Below are 22,205 nucleotides of genomic sequence, written 5' to 3'. Positions count from 1 at the left end.
CTGGGACTCCCCCCAGTGCCATCTCCTGCTCTGGGCTGCAGGTCATCTTGTGCTGTGAAATGCCTGGGTGAAGGCAGGAGCAGCCAGGAGCCAGCTTACAGTGGTTGAGCAGGGGTTTCCTCTCACCTATTTTCTCCACAGGTGTGTTGAGAGGGAGAAAGCCTTGTCTGAGAAGCTGGCCCATCATCTCCTCGTCATCTGCCTGGATCTCAGAGACCATGTTACAAGGAATAAGGCCAAGGCGGGCACAGGTCTCCCCGCGGTAGAATCCGTCAGCGTCTTTATCACCATAAACCTAGAGCACGGGAAATAGCATCATCACCAGTTGGTTTTCCCTAGGGCTGCGCCAGTGCTGCTCACGGCAGTCACATGGAGTCACAGATGTACTTGGAAGCAACTGAAAGCCACCTGCACAGTGCAGTGTGCACGTGATTCTCCACGGTGGGGGCAGTCAAAGGCATGAGGGACGAGACCCCCTCCCCCGCCATGTACCATGTAGACTACATTCAGGGGTGTTCCCATTGACAGGAAATTGGCTTCTTCGTAATAAGATAGTGCCACATGAAGGCCACTCTAGAAGTGGAAGATCTCAGCTGACACAGAGGATGCACTGTTCCCCTGGAGCAGCACCTCGAGGAGCAGGACCATGAGGAGCAGCACCCTGAGAGCAGCAGCACAAGGAGTGGGACCCCAAGGAGTGGCATCCTGAGGAGAGGCACCACAAGGAGTGGGATGACGGGAAGCAGCACCACAAGGAGCACCCCAAGGAGGGGCACCCCGAGAAGTGGAACCCTTAGGAGGACCCCGAGGAGAAGCACCCTGAGGAGTGGGACCCCGAGGAGCAGTACCCTGAGGAGCTGCACCACAAGGAACAGCGCCCTGAGGAGCAGAACGACGAGCAGAATGACAAGGAGCGGCACCACGATGGGGAGGCCCACTAGGAAGAGGACCAGAAGGAGCGGCACCCCAAGGCGGAGGACCCAGAGGAGTGCGACCATGAGGAGCGGCACCGTGATCCCTTCAGAGGCCCCAGTGTTTCCTTGGGCAGCTATGGCAGCCACTCTCAGATGGGAGTTACCAATACCCTTCCTGATATTTGCATAGTTAAGATTCAGGCCCCTGTTTCCCTCCTTCAGATTCACAAGGTAGCCCCCCCACACTGACCACAGGCGGACACGAGGGTGTCCAGAAGGCCATCACCTGGATGTGCTAAGGGATGGGTGTGGTGGTCCCCAGCCTCTTCTCCTGGCCCTTCACTGTAGGCATTTTCCCGTGGCACAGGAACCTAACAGAACCTCTAGTTTATGGAACATAAGTATGTGCTTATGTGTAGACGCACGTGGACACACGATCCCATAGGGCAGACAAGGTGGAGTATTGCTCCGTCCTGCAGGCGAAGCGCACACTGGCAAAGTGACTCTCTGGTGGAGGCAGGCCTTGCCCTGACAGTGCCAGCGCTATCCCAGCACCATGGCCTCTCCCCGGGTAGCCTAGTGACCTCCATGGTGTTGGCTCCTAGTGGCCTACGGGGCCCTGCCCAGGCTCCGATCGCCCCACAGTCTGTGGGCACACGTCACCTGGTGCCTTCCGAGCTTACTGCCTGCTGTCAGCACCCACCAACCTCACCCAGAGCCCCTCCACACCAACACGGCCCGGCCCCCGCTGTCTGCCCACCTTGATGATCTGCCCTTCTTTAAAGGGCAGCTCCTCTTCTGCAGCATCGGGATTCGGGGACATGGTGAGTGGGTCGTAGTCAAACAGAGCCACAAAGATCCGGGCTGGGAGCTCTTCGGCACCGGGGTCTGTCTCTGACTCTTCATAGAAGTCTGGAGACAGCCGGTCTCGCCCTGCATAGTCGTCTGGGAACAGGGCGGGAGAAAACCACAGAGCAGGTGAGTCTCTGGCCGCCCAGGGAGTTAGAGACTGCTGCTACATGACACGCGGGCGTGAATGTGAGGGGATGACTGGGGTACTTTATGTCTGTCTTATTTGTAGCAGAAATAGACCCGGGGTGTGGACAGAGACGCATGTGAAAGGGAGATCGCTCAGTCTGTACATCGCGTGTGGAAGCAGCAAGAGAAAGTGGCTGTCTCCATGGCTTCCCCCCAGAGCTCTCGGGCCGAGTGAGGGTGTTGTGGTGGGCATGCCGGCCTTTCACAGACACCAACTACATCCTTCCAGATGAATGTAAAGCTGGAGCACATCTAAGAACTGCACACGAGTGAGAGTCTGATAGAGGCGACCAAGCTGTCCGCTCAGCTAGACCTCTAAGTCAGGACAAATAACGTTCTTCAAGACCCTGAATTAATCATTTCCTGGCAGAGCCTGTTTCCACCCCGCCTACCACCCTGCTTCTAAAAATGATTCTTTGAAATTCTAATGTACGTGTGCGTGTATTAAGAGAAAGAGCACCTGCTGACAGACCTGACATTGTCCTGATGGTATGACAACGGCTCCGAACAGACATGGAAGCAAACGAGAATGACTCAAAATAGCAGGAGAGAGAAGGGTTGGTACAAGTAAGGGAAGGTGGGGCAGGAGGGGGACACAGTGTGCAGAGGACAGGTGAGACAATGCAGAAAGGACAGGCAAACTGGCTTCTTTCACCAACAAGGGAATTCAGTTTAAAAGGAAAAAGCACTTCAGCTGCAGGAAATGCTTATTTTAAGGCACAGTGAACTATAAGTCGTTTAAATTCAGGATCTTTTTAGGATGCCCAGATCAACTAAAAGGAGACCTGGTGGTGCAGTGGTTAAAGCACTCGGCTGCTAACTGTTTGGACCCACCAACCACTCTGCCAAGATGTGGCAGCGCTTATCTGAAGATTACAGCCTTGGAAACCCTATGGGGCAGTTCTTCCGTGTCTAGGGTCACTATGAGTTGGAATTGACTCAATGGCAATGGGGTTTGTTTAGGTAAACTAAAAACTCAGGTACGTAATTTTTGTGAGGAGCAAAACTTTTAAACTGCAGCCTTGATTAGCGTCTTCACACTGATTTTGACCTTGTTTATAGCCAATGAAAAAACCTGATCGTTGTTCTAGTTTGCGATGTTACCCAGATTCAGCAGTGGAAATTGGTGCTGAGCCAGGCAGACACCTAGGGAAAGCTCAGTGCTCGCTGTAGGGACAGCAGGAAGCAGCCATGGCTCTCAGCCCCTGTGCCTGTGGGGAGACCCTCAGCGGCCTGAGAGGGGGCTGTGGAGAGCTGGTCAGGTACCTGTTAGAGATTTGCCGGAGGAACTCAACACCTTTGGGCAGGAGACCTAGTGAGTTCAGACTGGCGGTGGAAGAGCATGTGTGGACGAGGACTTGCCAGCCAGCATGTGCCCAGGGTTCTCAGCACTCTGTCAACTGAGTTCACAGGGCGTGGCGTGGAGCCATCACCTACAGTGCCTTAGGCACTAAGGTTGCTTCGTCGGGAGAGAGCTGCTATGGCCAACTTTACCCATGAACATGGCTTAGATCACTCCTATACGATAGATGGGAGTGCCTGGGTGGTGCAGTGCCTCGTGCTCAGCTGCTAACCAAAACGTTGGAGGTTTGAATCTACCCAGAGGTCCCTCGGAAGAAAAGCCTGGCGATCTACTTCCAAAAAATCAGCTACTGAAAACTCTGTGGAGCATCTTTCTACTCTGACACACATGGGGGTAACGTGAGGCTGAATCTACTCTTTGGCAATGGTACACTAGTAAATAGCATATATCCGTAGGATACAGATTCTAAGTAGTTGGTTTATGCCCGAGAGCTGTGATAGGAGAAAAATCTAATCTTTTAAAGTCTTTAAGCCCCAAATCACACTCAGCATGGCAAGCGGTCACACATGAAGGCCCTATGGGCAGGAGACCAGCACAGAGACCCGAAGCCAGCCTCCCTGGAGGACTCTTCCCACAGTAAGCGGGTCAAGTGGCAGCAGCTACCCATGCCTGCTCATTTATTTCTTCTTTTCTGGGGACGAGTGCTTGACGCCGAGTGTGTATAAATACCATGGGTTTGATGGGGAGGGAATGGGGGCTCCCTGGAGTGTGTCCACAGAAAGCTGGTACCAGCAGTGCCTGGAGGGGTAGCTGGAAGCCCTTCTCTTTCTTGGTGCCAGGCTAGACTATTGGAAGGACTTACCTGCACTGCTGCTCTAACCTCTGCCCTGAGCCCAGGGTCACCCACGACCTGGTGCTTGTCATGAGGAGGGGTCTGCATACCATGTGCAAGGTCAGGGCCCATGCCTCGCTGCCCCAGCCGGCTCCCAGGTCCACCCAGGTCCAACCTGCTGAGCTCTGTAGTGAGTGGAACAAGTTTTCTCCAAATGTGGCTGCAGATTTTCTTATTTTTCAGCTTACTAAAGACACATGTTAAAAAACCTTTAACAGTCCATTAAAAATTCACTGATAATTAAAGATCCTAAAAACTGACACTGTATGAGAAAGAAAAAGGTCTGGAAAAAGAGGGATAACATTTTGGAAGATGGCTTTGCTTTATAAAGTCTTCCTTCATCTTACGTTGATTGGAGAGCAGACCGGCCCTCCCCTTAGATGTCAACTCCTTAAATGCGGTTCAGGTCATGTTGTCAGGTGCCTGGACTATCCATGGTGTTTCCCCTTGAGCCCTGTTAGGCCGAACCAAGTCTTTTTGCTCACGTCTATTTTATCCAACAGGTCTGCTTGATTCGTTTCATGTGGGAGGGCGTGTGTGTGCATTTTCACTAAAGGCTAGTGTTTTTGTGCTATGAAGTTCCATTATCTTGTGCATGATACTTTTTGGAATTGCTTTTGTCAGGATTCATCCCAATGATGGAAATATCCCCACCTGGCCTTCAGCCACAACTCCCTCTTAGTAGGTTGATTAGGGCCGCTACAATGGCACTTTCTGCCCAGCTGGCCTGATTCCAAAAAGTAATGAAGAGAATAGAAGCAGAATGCTGGTGACGATGGATGAGTGGGAAGGTGACAAATGAACGGGGACACACACTTTGGGGACACGTTCACACTGCAGTGTGTTCAGGCTACAGTCCCATGTGTCTCCTGCATACAGACAACTCTCTGTCACTCAGGCTCGTAAAGGCATTGGCAGCAGGTCACCTCCTGGCCCTGCTGCTTCCCACTGAGCCACCCTGACTGGAGCCACTCCTAAGAGCAGGAGGCAGAGAGATCTTGTCAGTGCTTCCATCCTTCAGCCTCTCCAGTAACAGATTTAGTAAGGAGAAGGTTGAAGGAAAAAGTCAATATGATATATGTTGAAAGTACCTAACAAATAGGTTTAATCTCATTTGGTTATGCTCTCTCTGCCTTCTTTTTGGCATAAATAACTGAGAGTTTTCTGTATTTTGTTGAAACGTTATTATTCCTAAGAATTGTGCTTTTTTTTTTTTTAATGTTTGGGTCGACGACTAGACTAAGCAGCCACTCTGCTGCCCTGTGGGTGAAAGAAACAGAAACCCAGTCAGGCCCACTAACCGATAGACGGGACCACCATTGCCCGGGACCTCGGAGGGCCAGCGCTGCCGGGAGGAAACCTCTGACCCATGTGATCCGCCCGCTCAGCCCGTCCTGCAGACACTGGGTTCCCTAAAATCTGAAGACAAAACAACAACAGCAGAGTTAGAAGTTATGCCAGCGTGGGAGCTGGAGGAAGTTAGCAAAATTAATTCAAGTTAGAAGCAGAAGCTCTAAAGGCAACTAAACTTAGCTTTTAACTGAAAGGTTAGCTGAATGACCTGGAAGTGAAAACGGCTGTTTGCCCAGGCGGCCTATTTTTAACAGAGCCGCTTTTGACAAGTGGGTTGAGGGGGCAAAAAATAATCCCTTGGGAGAAGGGTATCTGCTGCTGCTGCTGCTCTTGCTGACACCAAATATTTCAAACCAGAGTGACCACAGCTTCAATGCAGCTCTTCACACCTGAGCACCTTGACCACACGTAGCCCTTACCTATCTCCAGGTGGCCTGTCCTTCTCCAGCGGTCACAAGGTAGGGAGATGCTGCATGTCCAAAGGTCCCGCTGGGTAAAAGCTGTTTGTGAGGCTAACAAAAACTCAAAGGGAGAAACTTCTTAGCCCTAATCTGAAGACACCAACTATATTTTAGGGCTAACTTGAATGGTTCTCCTTTCTGGGTAAGTTGCCTCTAGTTTAGGCTAAAGGTTAGAATTAAAGAGAATCAAAACAAGACCTCCAGTTTACTGGTGCTCGTTTACGTAAGGGACTGACCCCATGAACGCAGGAAGGACAGTGGCCAGAAGGGGATTCCAGCATCAAGCGCTGCACAGGCTGTGGGCCCAGCTGGTCCCATGAGCACTTGGTAATGGCTGGCGCCCTCTTGTGGCCACATGATCAACTGCACAGGCTCAGACAGGAGAGCGCCAGGTTGGTACGTCAGCTGTGTTTTGATTGAAAAGTCAGACAGGGCAGGAGCAAATGTTCTGAAAGAGGACGCAGCACAGAGATGAATGCAACCTGGAGTGACGTCCTGCTCTTGAAAATCAGGCAGCGAGCCTGGACGACAAGACAGGGCAGGGCGACACGCCCAGAGCTACTTCCAGAGGCTGAGGATAGAAAACTCATTCTGAAAATCTTGGAGGCAGAGAAGGGGGAGACAGCAACTTTGGAAATAACGTGCAAAATGGAGTCCTTCAATAATTATTCTATATATATTCTGCAGTTACAGATAAAAGCCAGCAAATAAATAACATCAAGAACCTTCAGTAACACTAGTAGTCATAAATAAGACACCCAAGAATCATTTTTGAAAAAGCAAAAAATATATATGTTGCCAAACTCTTGGATAATCATAGTTCAGCTAACCCTTAATTAAAATTTAGATTCAGTTGTCCTTTAAGTAAAGCAGCCATAATCATCGCTGATTCTGTGGGAAAATCATTATTCTAGAGCAAAGTAAAGAGGCCTTCAGCATGGTTAAAAGATTATGAAGCAACAGGACTTAAGAAATCAAAAATGCATGGAAAAGGAACCAGCAGAGACCTCCCCAGGGGATGGACACCAAAAAGCAAGAAAGAAAAGGAATGGAAGAACAGGGTTTGGGCTGGCAAGCAGATGTGAGAGGAAGGTTACTTCACACACCAAAGGACCGTCTGCCACTCTGGGAGGTGGTTTTGCATGGTGAACAGTGGCCCTACTGGCGGGCATTTTTATGCTTTTCTTCCAGACACCCTGAAAATCTTCCTGGTCCATGGACTCATCCCAGCTATACTTCCTGGGGCCGGATTTCTCCGGGTGGGGTTGGGCACCATCGCTGCGGATGGCTTCGCTGGGGTCCACTTGGTCCCCAAAGTCTTCTTCGATGCTGCTCTGCCGTGTCAGGGTGGGCCGCCGGGCCAGTGAGGGCCTCAGGTTCCTGCGGCAGGGGCAGGGGCAGGGGCTGGGACCCGCGCTGCCCGAGGAGGGGGCCTTCCTGACGCCTAGGCGGAGCTCTTCCTCCTCGCTCCCACAGTCCAGGCCGCTGTCTGGGCTTCGGGCGGCCGAGCGGCTGAAGCGACAGCCCCCGTCTTCCAGAAGGAAGCCCTCAGCGTGGGGGGCCCTGTGCGCGGCAGGCAGCCAGGCACCCCGGGGGGCCGCTCTGGGGGAGCAGCCTACACCCTGCTTGTGCAGGAAGTCCCCGGGCTCCCCATCCTCCTCTGCCGCCTCAGGGATGCTGAACAGTCTCTGACTGTGCGAGGGCTGCTGGGGAGACTCGGGCTGCTCCCAGAAAGCGCCTTCAGAGGTCCTACTCTTACAGCTCTCCTTTGGGGTGGCATGTTATGCAACGGGCGTGGGACAGACAGTGCGGGACCAAACGAAAAGTGGGGGCGAGGGAAGGAAAGAGAACACAGACACGATTAGTCTTGGAGGCAATGAGGGGCTGAAAGCAAGCATCAACTCGCAGGGGCCAAGGCCGTGCTCTGGCTGGGGCTCTGGAATGGAAACAGAAGGCATCAGGATGAGCTGGAGAAGACGGTCCGTGCACAAGGCCAGCCCGGGAGGCTCGGCAGGAGCACGCCATGCAGGCAGAGCCAGGAGACGCCGGGCCAGCCCGGGCCTAGAGAGACTCAGGCTGGAGCCCTCACGCTGACCAGAACGCCTTCCATCTGTGTGGTGGACGTGCCGAGAGCACGCCAGGGGCCTGTGCCCACTGCCTTCCCCATGGGTCCTCAGAAACGGGGACCAAGCGGGGCAAGCAGTGACCCGCCCGCTGCTCTGCTCTTCTACCTTCTCTCTAGCACTGCTCGCCAGAGGCACCTCTGCACCTTCCCCAGGCGCATCACCTTTCTCCCTGGATCAGCATCACCTTGGCGAGATCAGGTGCCCAGCCTTGGCCCCACAGCCCTGCTTCTAGAATATCACTCACACGACAGCTCCGTCGCAAAGACACTGTCCGTCTGTCTCTCCTATAGAGCCCAGACTGTGAGGTCCTGAGAGAAGAACCCTGTCTCGGCTGTCTTGGTCTCTGGTGCCTGGCACAGAGCTGGGTAAACGCTTGTGGAATGGATGCTTCACGTCTTCGCATCTTTGCGCATCCTGTTCCCTCTGCAGGACCCTCCCCAGGGACGTCTCCTGGGGGGCTTCAGTGCACTCGTCCTCACCTGTCCCCCCACCAGGCTCTAGAGACTTGGCGGGAGCTAAGCACAGTGGAGCCCTGACTGGCCCATCCTGCTGGGCTGTGGCCCCTCAAGCACAGGGACCCTTGCAAAGAGCTAACACAGCATCAGCCATGTGCTTGGTGCTCACTGAAGGCTGGGCGAGGAGATGGACGTCCTCCCTGCAGGGGCAGAAGGGACTCTGATAGCATCGCTCTTATTTGCTAACGTAACATCCAGGGTGTATATTCTGGGGATCATCGCCCAATACTGGGGTGAAGGACAGCTGAAAGAGAGTGATCCTAAAGGAGGGATTATCACCCGAGGGGCCTTCCAGGCCACACAGGAGCCAGGCTTGAGTGACTGGGGTGGGGCAGTCGTGGGGGCCAGGAGAAGCTCCACTCCCATGAGGAAGCACTGCTCAGCTCCAGCTTGTCCCTGCCTGGGGGAAACGTGACCCCCGGCTGCCAGACCTTGCGATTGTAAAGAGAAGCCAGAGATGCAGGTCAGCGTGTAAAGCCCAAGAGTTAAACGCTGGTGACGCCTGCTGGCTGTGCTTGGCCAGCCTGTGGTCTCTAGTTGCGTCCCTAAGAGTGTGAGTGGTGAGCTGGGCTAGTTTAATAGTGAACGCGCTTGCCTCCTGGGCCAGCCTCCTCCCCGTGACCGTCGCTGACTTCTCGCTTCTTCGCTAAGCAAGGGTCAGGAAGAACCACCCCTCGATCATGCACAGAAGGAGAAGATGGGGGAAAGTATGGACAACAGATTTCTAGGCTCAGGAAACACCTATCTCACCTGGCCCACTCTCGGACACGTCCAGGCAGCTCTCAATTCGGGCAGAACATGGGAAGTCGTGGGGGATCTTGAGCCCCTCCCTCAGGAAAGGCCACTGTGAATCTGCCTGTTGGTCCCTTTTGGAGCTGGGGAAGGGGGCTGAAGGGTGGGTTAGGAGCCAGTGGGCGTAGCAGGAGTTGTGACCATGCAGGCTTCGCATAGGAATCTGGCCTGTTCTCTGGGGACAGAGTATCACTAAGGCCTCAGGCCTTTGGTGGGAGAACATGAGTCAGTCTATCTGCAGGGAGGCGCTGGGTTGGCAGCCAGCTTTGGAGGCTACCTTCTGTCCGCCATTCAGAATGTATGGCTGTGCCCTAAAGAAATGGGACAGTTGAGTGCTCTGTCCCAGAGGACTTCTCCTCCCCAAGGCCTTATCCATTCTGAGACCCTCCAAGGTCCTCATGTGTCCTGTCCCTAACCGGCCTAGCGCAGGGCCCAGCCCACAGAGATGGATCAGCTCCAGCTGCCCATGAGCGAACGTACACATGAACTAGAATGCATTGCTGGTCAACAGCAGCAGTGGTACAACAGGCCCCAAAGGCAAGGACAGACGAGACATCATACTGAGAGGAAGCATCTAACTTAGCTTGGTGGTGGCCTTCAACTCCATTTTCATCATGGTAACCTCCAGTGAAATCTTTCACTGGCACCTACCACCCAGAGGAAGAAGAGAACACTTGGGTGTCAGGGTGGGAGGTGGTCTGAAAAGGCCACTGGAGACTCCAGCCTGGCCACAAAGGGCTTATGTAATTGGTCCCCGCCCCCGTCCCTGCCCAGGGAAGCTCATGTCCAGCCTCCTGTTGTGACATCACCATCCTCTCTGCCCTCCTCCTCATGCCCACCCCCTGAACAGGGCCCATTTCAAGCCCTTCCTCTTGAGGAAGCTTTATACAGCCCCCCAGCTGTCCCCACACTTTCGTGATCTCCAGTTCTGACTTAGATGCTGACTGGTATTCTCTCACAGATGAGCACTTAAAGCTGGGGGTAGGATCTTCTTGGCTCTGTTCCTTCCAATTCAGTTCCTGGTACAGTGCTGGGTGCCCCTCGAGGTGCCAAATGGATTCCCCCAAACTCCTCCACCCAGACTTTTTGGCAAAGAGCAGGACAGGAGGTACACGTAATTGCTGAGTGCACATTCAATAGGGAGAAAGAAGCTAATCCAGATCTGTGGGCTTCTGGCTGCAGGGCGAGCCCCCTCTGGAGCCAGCCTCAACAGTCCCAGCAAAGAGACAAGGATGGAGTTACTCTGGGGGCTAGCCTGTGTGCCCCAGCCACTGACCTTGAGGGCATTGTGGGATGTGCCACTGGGCCGCCTCCGTCCCCCCTCCTCCAGCTGCATTTCCGAGTAGAGCTCTTCCTCGTCCTCTTCCATGATGTCTGAGAGGTCGGACCCCCGACTACTCTCGGTGTGGTCCTCATCTCCATGGCAACAGTGGGGCTGGGACCAAGAAAAGGGGATATTGACTGAATGGCATCTGCCATGGATTGAATTGTATCCCCAAAAAATATCTGTCACCTTGGCTAGGTCATGGTTCCCTTGTATGATTATCTACCGTTTTAACTTCTGACATGATTTCGCTGTGTTGTAAAGTCTATTACCATGATGTAATAAGATGGATTAGCAGCAGTTATATTGATGAGGTCTACAAGATTAGGTAGTGTATTAAGCCAATCTCTTTTGAGATATAAAGGAAGCAAGCAGACAGCTGAGGACCTCGTACCACCAAGAAAGCAGCGCCCAGAGCAGATTGTGTCCTCTGGACCTGAGGTTCCTGCACTGAGATGCTCCCAGACCAAGGGAACACTGATGACAAGAACCTTCCTCCCGAGCTGACAGAGAAAGCCATCCCGTGGAGCCAGTGTCCTGAACTCGGACTTCTAGCCTACTGGACTGTGGGAGAATAAACTTCCCTTTGTTAAAGCCATCCACTTGTGGTATTTCTGTTACAGCAGCACTGGATGACTAAGACAGCACCTCAACACCATGCATGTAGCTGCTCCAGCATGTTAGAGACTTCCCAAGACTCTCCTTGCTTGGCCTCTTTTCCTTCTTTGCTAACTCTTGGAGCTCAAACACCTAGAGTAGTATATGGGTATTCATGTGTGTGTGCTACTCATCTTATAGAAGTCTAGGCATAGGGCACACTCATCCAGTCCACACTATGAGATGGGATGGCAGAGATACGACCAGACACAGGTCGCCTAACTCTGAGCCCAGACAGAGAAAGGTATAGAGACCCCTGGGCTGTAGGTGGGACGGAAAATCTATTGAGGCCTATAAGAAACACAGGCAAGATGTTATTTTCTGGGTACCATCAGCCTGTCTAACTTACTGGCTGGACAAAGGTTCAAGCCAGAATTTTACAACTCAGATGGTCGTGGGGTCCGGTGTGCAGTAAATGCGCACACAGGGTCAGTGTAATGCAGTAGAGACTAGTGCAGATGGCGGGAAAGTGGAGCTGTAAATCCTTTGGGCAGGCTGTACTCTCTCTGGGCCAGTCTTGGCCACTGACACCAGGTGAAGAGTGTGCAGTTGGGGAGGGGACCCAGGAGAGGCTGGGGACAGCATAAAAGGTTTAATAGAAGTCTCTTTTAAAATTAAGAACATACTTGATAGCACCCAAACTTTGAAACACATGCAGCATATTCGGTATTTGAGATTAGCATGCCCAAACACTGTCCTCTTGTCGAGGACCTTGAGACTCCTGTGATGAGAGTGCAATTTCAATTCACCTGCCATGTTTCACTTACAAATAAAGCCCTCTGTCATTCCATGACTCTCATATTTAAATCAGAATAAGTTTCAACAGCTCGAGCCGCACACCAACAAGCTCAGGTCTGTGACTGCAGTACATCCACAAAGATACTCTGTCGTTACTAGATGATATTAAGAACAGTTTCTTTGTTTTGCTGGTGGGCGACAAGACAAATGTAATAGTGTCCTGTGACATATTTGTTAAAAATATGCTTGTTTCAATGACTAGCCCACAAAAAGATGCATAAGCACTTCTAGTCACATTGAGTCTAAGGAGGAGACACGATTAGCAGTACAGGCAGAACGCTCCATCTGAATTGTGCCTCCTGAGAGGACGGGTGGGCGCGCTCTCAGGTTGGGCAGTTTGCAGCATTTGAGCTTTGGTGTTTTAGCTGCTCCAACCCCAATTCTTTCAGTCAGGCCCCGAGCAGAAGACGTAAAAGCCGGTTGGTTTGAGATGAATAAACAGACCGGTTTTTAGATGGTCTTCCTCCCAAGGCACATAGGGAACTGCTCCCTGTAAGGACACTGTCTCATTTTACTCAAACCCAGTGAAGGCAGATCCATTACATGAGCTGGTTCAGCCCTCCGAAAGGCCCTGGAGGGAAGGGATGGTTTACGTGCCTTTCTCATGGCAACCTAGCTAGTACGTGAAGGTCTGAGACAGGGAACCGTGGGACATATGGTCCCACACTCTGAGAATTCATGCTCCAGCCCTGTCCCTAGTCTTAAAGCCTGAGGAAAACGTCAAATACTGCCACGGTTAGCTCTGGAGTGTGTAGAGGAATTACAGCACAGTGGAAAGGGTCCCCAGAGCCAGGTTTGAATCTATCCCAGCTCTGTCCTAAAACCCAACTGTGTGACATTAAAAACAACTGTGACACTCTTCTCTGTGTGCCTCGGTTTCCCTGTCTGTAAGAATTAAAAAAAGTAAAAAAACAAACATGTTGCCATCGAGTCAATTCCGACTCATAACAACCCTGTAGGACAGAGTAGAACTGCCCCATCGGGTTTCCTAGGAACGGCTGGTGGATTTGAACTGCCGACCTTTTGGTTCGTGGACAAGCTCTTAACCACTGCGCCACCAGGGCTGTCATAATAACAGCTTACATTTACACCCAACAAACAAAAAAATTTAGAAAGGCTTTTTGATGTGCCGGGTTTTGTTTTATGTCTTAGATGATATTCAGAAACCGTTATAAAGGTGGTGCTATCGTGGCACCCGTCAACAGAAATCGACCGTTTTCCCATATTACCGGAACTCCAATTCTGTTTGACCAGCTAGACACCCAGCCCCAGGTGAACAAATCATCACTGAGAAGCCATTCTCAGGAGTCTTATTCCTCTCTTGCCAATGGGCACAGGACCCCGGCCTGCCCGGTGAGATGTAAAGACAAGTCTGATGGAGCTTCTGGAAAAACTTTCCTCCCAATTCAGAGGAAAGTGCCTGAGGACAAAGTCCCCTCCTTTTTCCCATCTATGCCTTCCTTCCAATCATTTAATGGTGTGACTATTGGAGCTATGGCAGCCATTCTGTGACGATAAGCAAAAGGCCAAGGGAATGGAAGAGACGGAACCCAGAGCCCTGACCAAGTTGAGCAGCTTTTCAGACTTACGTGACGCGGGATAATAAATGTCTTTGTGATAAATGTCATTTTTAGTTGGGCACTCTGTTTCTGGTGTTGAAACCAATGAGAATGACTTTAATCTCAGAGAAAGAAATGGATGATTGAGGCGTTGGGTGGTACAGCTATAGTAGTGGCAGAGCCAGGACGCGACCACCCAGAGCTGGCTGTGCCGACCCTACCCCAGCCACTTACCGGCTTCCCCAGCTCGGAGCCTTTGAGGAAGTCGTCCACAGAAGTGCCCCTCCGCTTGATATCTGGGGAGCCGTAGCTGTCCTCCTCGTCCGAGTTCGCATACTGCCCAGTGCTGCCCCTCTCTGGGAACACGCTCCTTTTCTCTAACTTGGAAGGAAAAGGGAAACCGACGATCAGCTGGAGCCTCCAGGATGTCGGGAAGAGAGCTTTGAGCTTTGAGACCCCATGAGCCCACAGAGGGGGAGAGGGACTCCGGGTCCCAGGTGACTCCTGGGGATGACCACTTTTGTTTGCCAACCCCCCACCCCCCACCCCCCTCAGAGCAGCAGCATGCACAAGCCCGGGTGAAGTGACCCCACAAGCAGGGTCCTGGGGCTTCTCTGCTCTCTTGGCCCAGCTCCTTGTCCCATCACCCAGTCGTCACTGTATCCACACATACACATGCGTACACATACACATGTGCATATGTACACATTTATGCACTTACGAACACACGCTCTCTCCTAGATCTCTGCACATCTGCCTGTGCAGGAAGGCAGGCCTCCCCCCACCGCCGCAGCCGCCCCCTGGCACAGGCCTGGGCTGTCTGTGGGCGCTCACAGAGTGTTCCTGAGCCAAGCAGCTTCCCCTGGCTTCTACGTACACGTTCCCAGAACACAAACGTGTCTTAATCAGGATCAGGGACCGCTGATGGATAAACTCGGTGCCCTTCCTTCTAAGGCCAGACGAGCCGGCTGCTGGTGGGGATAGGGCGTGCCCTCGGCCATTGCACCCCATGCCCATAACCCCTCTGACCACCTGGAGCCTTACCCTGCTGCTCTCGGCTGCCCTCTGCGCAGCCTCGCGGGCCATGGCCTTGGCGACGGTGCTGGGGACGGGTGTGCCCTGTGGCTGCGGGAGGATGCGGCTGGGTGAGGGTGAACGTCGTCCAGGGCCAGGACCTTGTGGGCTGGGGGGCTCCAGCAGGTGCCCGTGTGCGGGGGCCGGCGCCCGGCCTGGGGAGGCTTCTTTGGTTTCGGGGACACCGGCACCTGTGGATGGCTTCACTGGGGGCATGGTCCTAGGGTGGGGGGCTGGAGGCACCAGAAGGTCAGGGGGGATGGCAGAGACTGAGGAGTCCACGGACTCGCCCTGGGCCGAGAGGGTCCGCACGCTCACTGCCTTCGCTTCCAGGCTGCGCAGCCGCACCAGCTCCACCGCCGTGCCGTCCGCCATAGGGAAGATGACCTCGGCCACCTGCACACACAGAGAGCCGGTCTGAGCTGCACCACGCGTGGGCCCCGCCGTGGATGGGGCGGCCGGCTCTCCAGACAGCCTCAGGCAAAGGGGCCCGTCCACGCGCTGCCCAGACCTCACCCAACAGCTTGGAAACATCAGCTGCCTCTCGGGGTCGGGGGCAGAAAAGGAGGGGCTTATAGGCCATGGGACCCACCCAGCCATGCAGTCGGGGGAGGCTGCCGTGGAACCGACCCTGACTCAGGGTGACCCCGTGTATGTGAGAGTAGAACTGGGCTCCATGGGGTTTTCAGCAGCCGATATTTCCATCACCAGCCCTCTCTTCTGAGGCACCTCTGGGTGGACTCACACCTCCAGCCTTTTGGTTAACAGTCCAGTGTGCTAACCATTTGTGCTACCCAGGGCCTCCTACAGGGGCCACGGCGGGGTTGGAATACACGGTTTATTGGAGGGAGGGTAAGAGTGGATGGAGGGCAGAGCAGGCTTCCTTCTCCAGAGAAGTGGACCAGCAGGCCTCCCTGGAGGAGCCGGGAGCAGACAGAGGGTGTGCATGGCCTTAGGCAGCTCTTACAGACCCATCACACACCATGATTATTGTCCGTGTCACACCAGCCCAGTCGTCGCTCCTGCTCATGAGAGGACAGCGAGTCACAGGGTGAGCTCAAGTCTCCCCAGGGCAGCCATTTCCACCTCATGGGCAGGGCGTCGGGACACACCTGTCTCCAGGAGCCCGGGCCTGCTCACCTGTCAGTACACAGACGCTGCAGTACTTCAGAGAGCCCCTGGCCTGTAGCCACAGTGTCTCCTCACCACACATTAAGTTGCTGAAATGACGAGCCAGCCATCTACTGAGGGGGCAATGAATCATGGGACGCAAGAAAGGCGGGGTTTTCAGACTGGGTAGGGTGGGTCATTGGTGCAGGAAGGGGAACAGGGGACGCTGGTGATGAGGACACACCGAGAAAGGACAGGGACAGCGACACTGGATGGGCTGTGCAGACCAGCTCTAGGGCAGGGTGTAGGTGGTGTTGGGTAAAACTGGCAGAGCCCCTGGGCGGTGCTGACCAAAAGGTGGGAGGTTTAAGTCCACCGAGAGGTGCCTCAGAAGAAAGGCCTTGTGATCTCCTTCTGAAAAAGCCGTCACCGAAAACCCTACAGAGCACAGCTCTGCTCTGACACACGTGGGGTCTCCAGAAGTCAGGCGTGACTCAGTGGGAACCAGTTTTTTTTTTTTTTTTTTAATGATAATCTAATATCAATTTTATCGTTCAAGTATTCCCTGGGTCAGATTAGGACTAACTTAGAAGCTCTAAACTCTGTAAAAAGAGAGCCTTTTTGATATATACATATAACACACATCAAGTGCACAGATCTTAAGTGTTCGACTCAGTGAATTTCTACATCTGTATGGTGGTTCAGTTCCACCCAGAGGTGCCTCAGAAGAAAAGCTTGGTGATCTACTTCTAAAAAACCAGCCACTGAAAACCCTGTGGAGCACAGTTCTGCTCTGACACACGTGGGATCACCATGAATGGGAGTTGACCCAACAGCAACCAGCTGGGTGTTTTGTTTTTTGGTAGCGTCTTGGTGGGGGCGGGGGGTTTGAGGAGAGCAAAGGGAGAATGCTCTCAGTCATCACCCCTGCAAGGAGCAATCCTTCCTGCTCAACCCATTGGACTTGGGGCCCAGCCTGTCAGGGTAGCACACAGCAGCCAACGCAAGACTCACCCTCTGCCCGCGCGCATACACGCCGTAGCCCGTCACATTGGCCCCATTGGACAGCCCAGTGGGCGTCAGCGCAGGTGGTCTCCAAGAGACCTGGACGGTGCCTGGAGTGGCCCCAGCCTGCACAGTGACATCCTGTGGGGGAGCCGGAGGACCTGGAGGGACAGAGGGACAGATGCTGTCAGGCACGGCCCTTTGGCAGTAACAGGGAGCAGGTGTCCAGGAAAAGGCCAGGTGATGCAGTGTTACTGAGCTCTGCCTCGACAGAGGGTCACCATCAAAGGTGCCAGGAAGAGGAGGACAATGTGCTGACGGCAAAGCAGCAAAGATGGTGGGACAGGTGCGTCTGCACGGCTCTCACTCCACATGGGTTCCCCTCCTCCTGCAAAAGCCGTCCAGCATCTCTGCAGAACTACCCCACGGGGCCCCGTGTGTGGTCCCACAGAGCACCGCCCCGTCTGCACAGGCACGTAACCTGGGTCTGGGCAGCCGCTGCAATGGCCCATGCAGGGGGCAAGGAGAGCTGGAGCTTGGCAGGGAAAGACAGATACCCTTTCCTGCCTGCTCTCTCTCCCTGGCTATCTCTCTGTGTCTCTCTTGCTTGCTCACTTGCTCTCTTTTTCTGTGTCTCTCTCTCTCCCCCCCATCTCTTGCCCTCTCTCTCTCTCTTTTTCTGTCTCTTTATCTCTTTCCCTTCTCCTCCTCTCTCCTCCTTTGTCTCTCTCCCTTCCCCCTCCCCACCCCTCACACTGTGACCTGTCCCTCCCTCTGTTGACTCGCTCTCCTGATGACTATTTCCTGGGTTGTGTGCCTCTGTGATCTTTGGGCAGACCCCGGGCTCTCTCCGTGGGCACAAGTGGCCTTCTTGTGAAGGAGGGAACTAGGCACCACTGGAATTCCTGGTGTGCCGGTCTTCCTGCTCCAGGGACTCAGGCCACCTCCTGGATCTCACACGACTCTCCAGGATTCCACTAACGTGCTTGCAGGGTCTGCCCAGCAGTCTGGTCAGTGGGACACCCCTCAGCGGACCTGGTCCAGCACATCAGTCAACTTCAGGAACAGACAGTAACTAAGTTGTCAGGCCTCATTACTCTTTAGGGCGGACATCGAGAACTGCAACCAGCACCAACTTCCACAGTAAAGTGAAATCACAGGAAAGACAGAGAGTTTGTAGGTGGACAAGGACTTAAACAGCTGCTTCCTGCAACCCCGCTCAAGTGCTGACATGAAGGCACACGGTCCCAGAGATGGTTAGTCACCGGGGAGATTGTTACGAGGGCCCTGGTGAGCCCACGAAGAGGCATTCGGTAATCACACAGCCCACACTCGGGTTCAAACAAGGTAAATTCAGGAGACTGTCTCTGCTCACGCGGGGGAAACCCTGCCTATACCTTCACCCTCTTCCAACCCAAAAAGCACCCCAATTCCAGACAGTGACCAAGATGGTCACCTCAGGGCCGTGCAGTTTCTCCAAATGAGCCTTCAGCTGGGCACCCGTGTGCTGGCTGGGCCACGTCCACACCACGGCCACGGGGAGCACAGCAACCTTGTCACTGACTTTGTCACTGCTCTTCGCCTCCCAGGCTGTGCGTGGTGGGCGCCGTGACATCTGGCACTATCCTCTACTTGCACGTATGTCATTGTTAGCTGCTGTCGACTTGGCCCCGACAACAGGCGGCCCCACACACAGTGGAACAAAACGCCACCTGGTGCTGCACCATCCCCACCATCAGTGGTGGATAGGAACATTGTGATCCGCAGAGTTTTCATTGGTTGACTTTCAGAAGTAGATTGCCAGGCCTTTCTTCCTAGTCCATCTTAGTCTAGAAGCTCCACTGAAACCTGCTGGGCATCACAGCAACAAGCAAGCCCCCACTGACAGTCTTATGGGAGCAGTGCATGAGGTGCACTGGCCGGGAATCAAACCCGGGATTCCGGCATGAGAGGCTGGAATTCCACCACTGAACACCCACTGTCCTCTACTACGCATGTAAACATCCTCACATGTATGTGCACATGTATGCACACTGCCACTGCACCCAGATGAGCTCCAAGCAGGTGCCTATATACAGGTGTCCTGAGCTCAAATGTCTGCAGGGGACAGGCAGGTAACTCCAGGTGATGCAGCCACATGTCAGTGATGTAAAGTGGAGAACACATGTGTCTGCTCAGCCCGTGAGTCTCACACATGAGCTCTGTTCTGGGCAAACTCAACCCACCTGAAGGGCACAGAGCCCGGCCCCACTCACTGTGGCCAAGCTCCACTGTCACCAAATGAAAACTGTCAGCAAAGCACCTACTTCTATCTAAGCCAAATAACCAGACCCCTCCTGCCCCAAGGATCCACTGGAGAGTGGCCCTGTTGGGGTCAAGGAGTCACCTTCCAATTCCATGCATAAACCGCCACTAAGGCAGTTATTACGATTCTTCCCAGCTTACAGATGAAGACGTGAAGGCCCCGCATCATGCAGCTAGTGAGGGGGAGGGTGGGGACAAGGACCCACCCTCCGACCTCAGAGTCTGTGCTCTCAAGCATTGCACCATCCTGCCAGTTCTCCTTTTCAAACTCAGGTCAGTAAAACACCATACACCTGGCCCTTGAACTCTCTGTTCTACTCGTGCCACTATCCAGAGCTGAAATATACGATACGGCAGCCGCTAGCCACATGTGGGAAGCCATGGCAGCATAGTGGTTAAGTGCTACGGCTGCTAACCAAAAGGTCAGCAGTTCAAACCCACCACCAGCTACTTGGAAACTCCTGGGGCAGTTCCACTCTGTCCTATAGGGTTGCCGTGAGTTGGAATGCACTCAACAGCAATGGGTTTGGGTTTAGTTTTTTTAGCCACATGTGGCCATTTAAATGTAAACTCATTAAACATAAATAAACCACCTCATGTGCCCGTGAAAGCAGGACAGTGAAAATGACAGGAGAATTGAGACATTTGAATTGTGGTGTTGGCAAAGAATACTGAACATATACTGCGGACTTCCAGAGAATGGACAGATCAGTCTTAGAAGAAATACAACCAGCACGCTACTTTAGAAGTGAGGATGGTTAGACTTGTCTTGCTTACCTTGGACATTTCATCAGGAAAGACCAGTCACTAGAAAAGGACATCATGTTTGGTAAAGCAGAGGGTCAGTGAAAACGAGGGTGACCCTCCAAGAGATGGACTGATACAACAGCCTCAACAATGGACTCAAGCATGTCAACAATCATGGAGGTGGTGCAGGACCGGGTGGGATTCCATTCTGTTATACATAAAGTCTCCGTATTAGAGCCGACTGGATAGCAGCTAACACGTTTACATAAAATTTAAAATTCAGGTCCTCAACTGCACTAGCTATCTTTCCAGTGCTCAGTAGCCCTGTGTGGCTGCGGCTGCCATATTGGACACAGTGTCCATCATCACAGAAAGGTCTATTGGACAGCGCTGGTCTAGACCTTAGACCAGCATTCCCCAAGCTGATATCTTACCCCTGAAAGTACCCAGAACAACTTTGAGTGGCACAGGGAGGGTAGTTCTGGGGCAGATTTTGGGAAAGACTGACCTACATCCAATAAACCAGTCATACATTCTTCCTCAACCACTGACGTGCCCTCCAGCTCACTCCCTACCCTGAGGCCTCATTGCAGGAACTGGGAGTTAAACTCAATGGAATCACCCCTTGTGCTCAGGGGGTCTTCTCCTGTATCCCAACCCCTTTCTGTCTCAAAGTTAGCCTCTCTGACTGTCCGTTTGTCTCTTCTCTGACTCCCTATGGAGTTTCCGTGTTTGATTTTCTTAGTTCTACACCTGCCCCCAGCACTGATCATGAGATCTCACAAACCAGTTGCCATCACTTTTGACTCATGGCAACCCCATGTCTGTCAGAGTAGAACAGCACTCTATAGGGTTTTCATGGATATGTCCTTTTGGAAGCAGATAGCCAAGGCTTTCTCCCGAGGTGCCTCTGGGTGGGTTCTAGCCGCCCACCTTTCAGTTAACTGTCAAGTGCTTAACCATTTGCACCTCCCGGGGCTGCTTCAAGACCTCATAGTGGGCATCAGTGAAGGCAGGGTCTTCGTTAAAGTCCTAGCAGTGGAGCAGGAAATCAAAAGCGATCATATGACACTTAGGAACTGACCCTTCATAAAGCAGGTCCCACTCGGGCAGGCTTCCCTCCTTAAATTGCACCCATCCCACCTGCCTGTGACTATGCTGCTTTCTAGGTCAGATTCTAGTTGGTTATGGATTTTGCGAACACTGGAGAACACAGAGAAATAAAAAGCTAATTCGTTGCAAGTTGAAAAGCTAATCTTGCCTTAGATGAGAGATTTTAGGTGGTTGGTAAAAATGACACCAGACAACAACTGAATTGTATATAAAACTACCGACAAAGGAGGTTTGGGCAGGACTCGATTACTCAGTAACAGAAGAGAAATCCAGCAAGGACAGTGCCAGGACAATAAAGTACGAGGACATCCCAGCGCCAAGAAGGGCCCAAGACGAAGCTGCTGGTGCCCTCTGGTATTTTTGAGGTAGCGACCTTCTTTGCCCCATATATTTAGGCTCCAATGATGGAGCGTCGTTATGTCCACAACAGCAAAGATCCACGCGACAGATGTTTCTAGAGGCTGAGGTGGGAGCCGTCCATTAATTTAATAACAGTAGAATCCAGATAAGTCAGAGAAGGAGATCTGGCAGCTAGTTTGTCTTTCAGATCCCATCTCTTTCTAGAATTTCCCCAGAAGTGTCCACGTGGGAAGGGAAGGGAACCACGTTACTACTATTCTTGTTTACAGCTGAGGAAACAGGTGAAGACTGAAGGTTATGTTGTAGGTGTGCTCAGAACCCAAATTATCATCTATAATTGAACTTGGTATCTTTTATGTGAATTCTTCTACATGTGCTTATTCAAAATACAAACCAAAAAGAAAGAGAAAGAAAACAATTCTGAGAGGCGTGTGGGCACCTCCACCCACTCACTGTTCCAGTCAATGAATATACATGGGTGGCAGGGGGGGCACAATATGGAAGATGCAACCCTTCCGTCCCCAAGGGTGGTCCCATTTCCCCGTCTCATACAGGACGAGTGTCTTCCTAAAACACGTGTTAAGAGAAATACTTTTCAACAACACAGCCCCCACACAGAACCCCAGCACTTGCTCTCAAATGCACACAGGTGCACACAGGCTCATTCCGTGTGTTCTGGGCTGCACCGTGACTTGAGGACTTTTGAGGGTGATGCCAACAGTGTGCAGCTCCCCCCTCTGAGCTCACCTTGGAAGCTAGC

General features: G+C 52.8%; 1 protein-coding gene across 2 annotated transcripts in view; it reads right to left on the bottom strand.

Annotated features, from left to right (window-relative positions):
* RIMBP2 (RIMS binding protein 2) overlaps positions 1-22,205 on the bottom strand; it is a 236,471-nt gene that overhangs the window by 11,387 nt on the left and 202,879 nt on the right. The window contains exons 12-19 of one of the 2 annotated variants that reach the window (XM_064272043.1): positions 16,931-17,082; positions 14,777-15,202; positions 13,967-14,113; positions 10,671-10,829; positions 7,068-7,727; positions 5,449-5,566; positions 1,675-1,859; positions 127-295 (exon numbers count right to left, since the gene is read on the bottom strand). In XM_064272043.1, coding sequence (XP_064128113.1) covers positions 127-295; positions 1,675-1,859; positions 5,449-5,566; positions 7,068-7,727; positions 10,671-10,829; positions 13,967-14,113; positions 14,777-15,202; positions 16,931-17,082 — 2,016 coding nt within the window. The remainder of the gene's footprint in view (positions 1-126; positions 296-1,674; positions 1,860-5,448; positions 5,567-7,067; positions 7,728-10,670; positions 10,830-13,966; positions 14,114-14,776; positions 15,203-16,930; positions 17,083-22,205) is intronic. The other variant, XM_064272042.1, reaches the window with a different exon arrangement.

The sequence above is a fragment of the Loxodonta africana genome, chromosome 19 (assembly GCF_030014295.1).
Source record: "Loxodonta africana isolate mLoxAfr1 chromosome 19, mLoxAfr1.hap2, whole genome shotgun sequence".
Taxonomy (NCBI): Eukaryota; Metazoa; Chordata; class Mammalia; order Proboscidea; family Elephantidae; genus Loxodonta; species Loxodonta africana.
The sequence above is the reverse complement of the archived record's forward strand: the minus strand, read 5'-3'. Positions and strand labels throughout refer to the sequence as shown.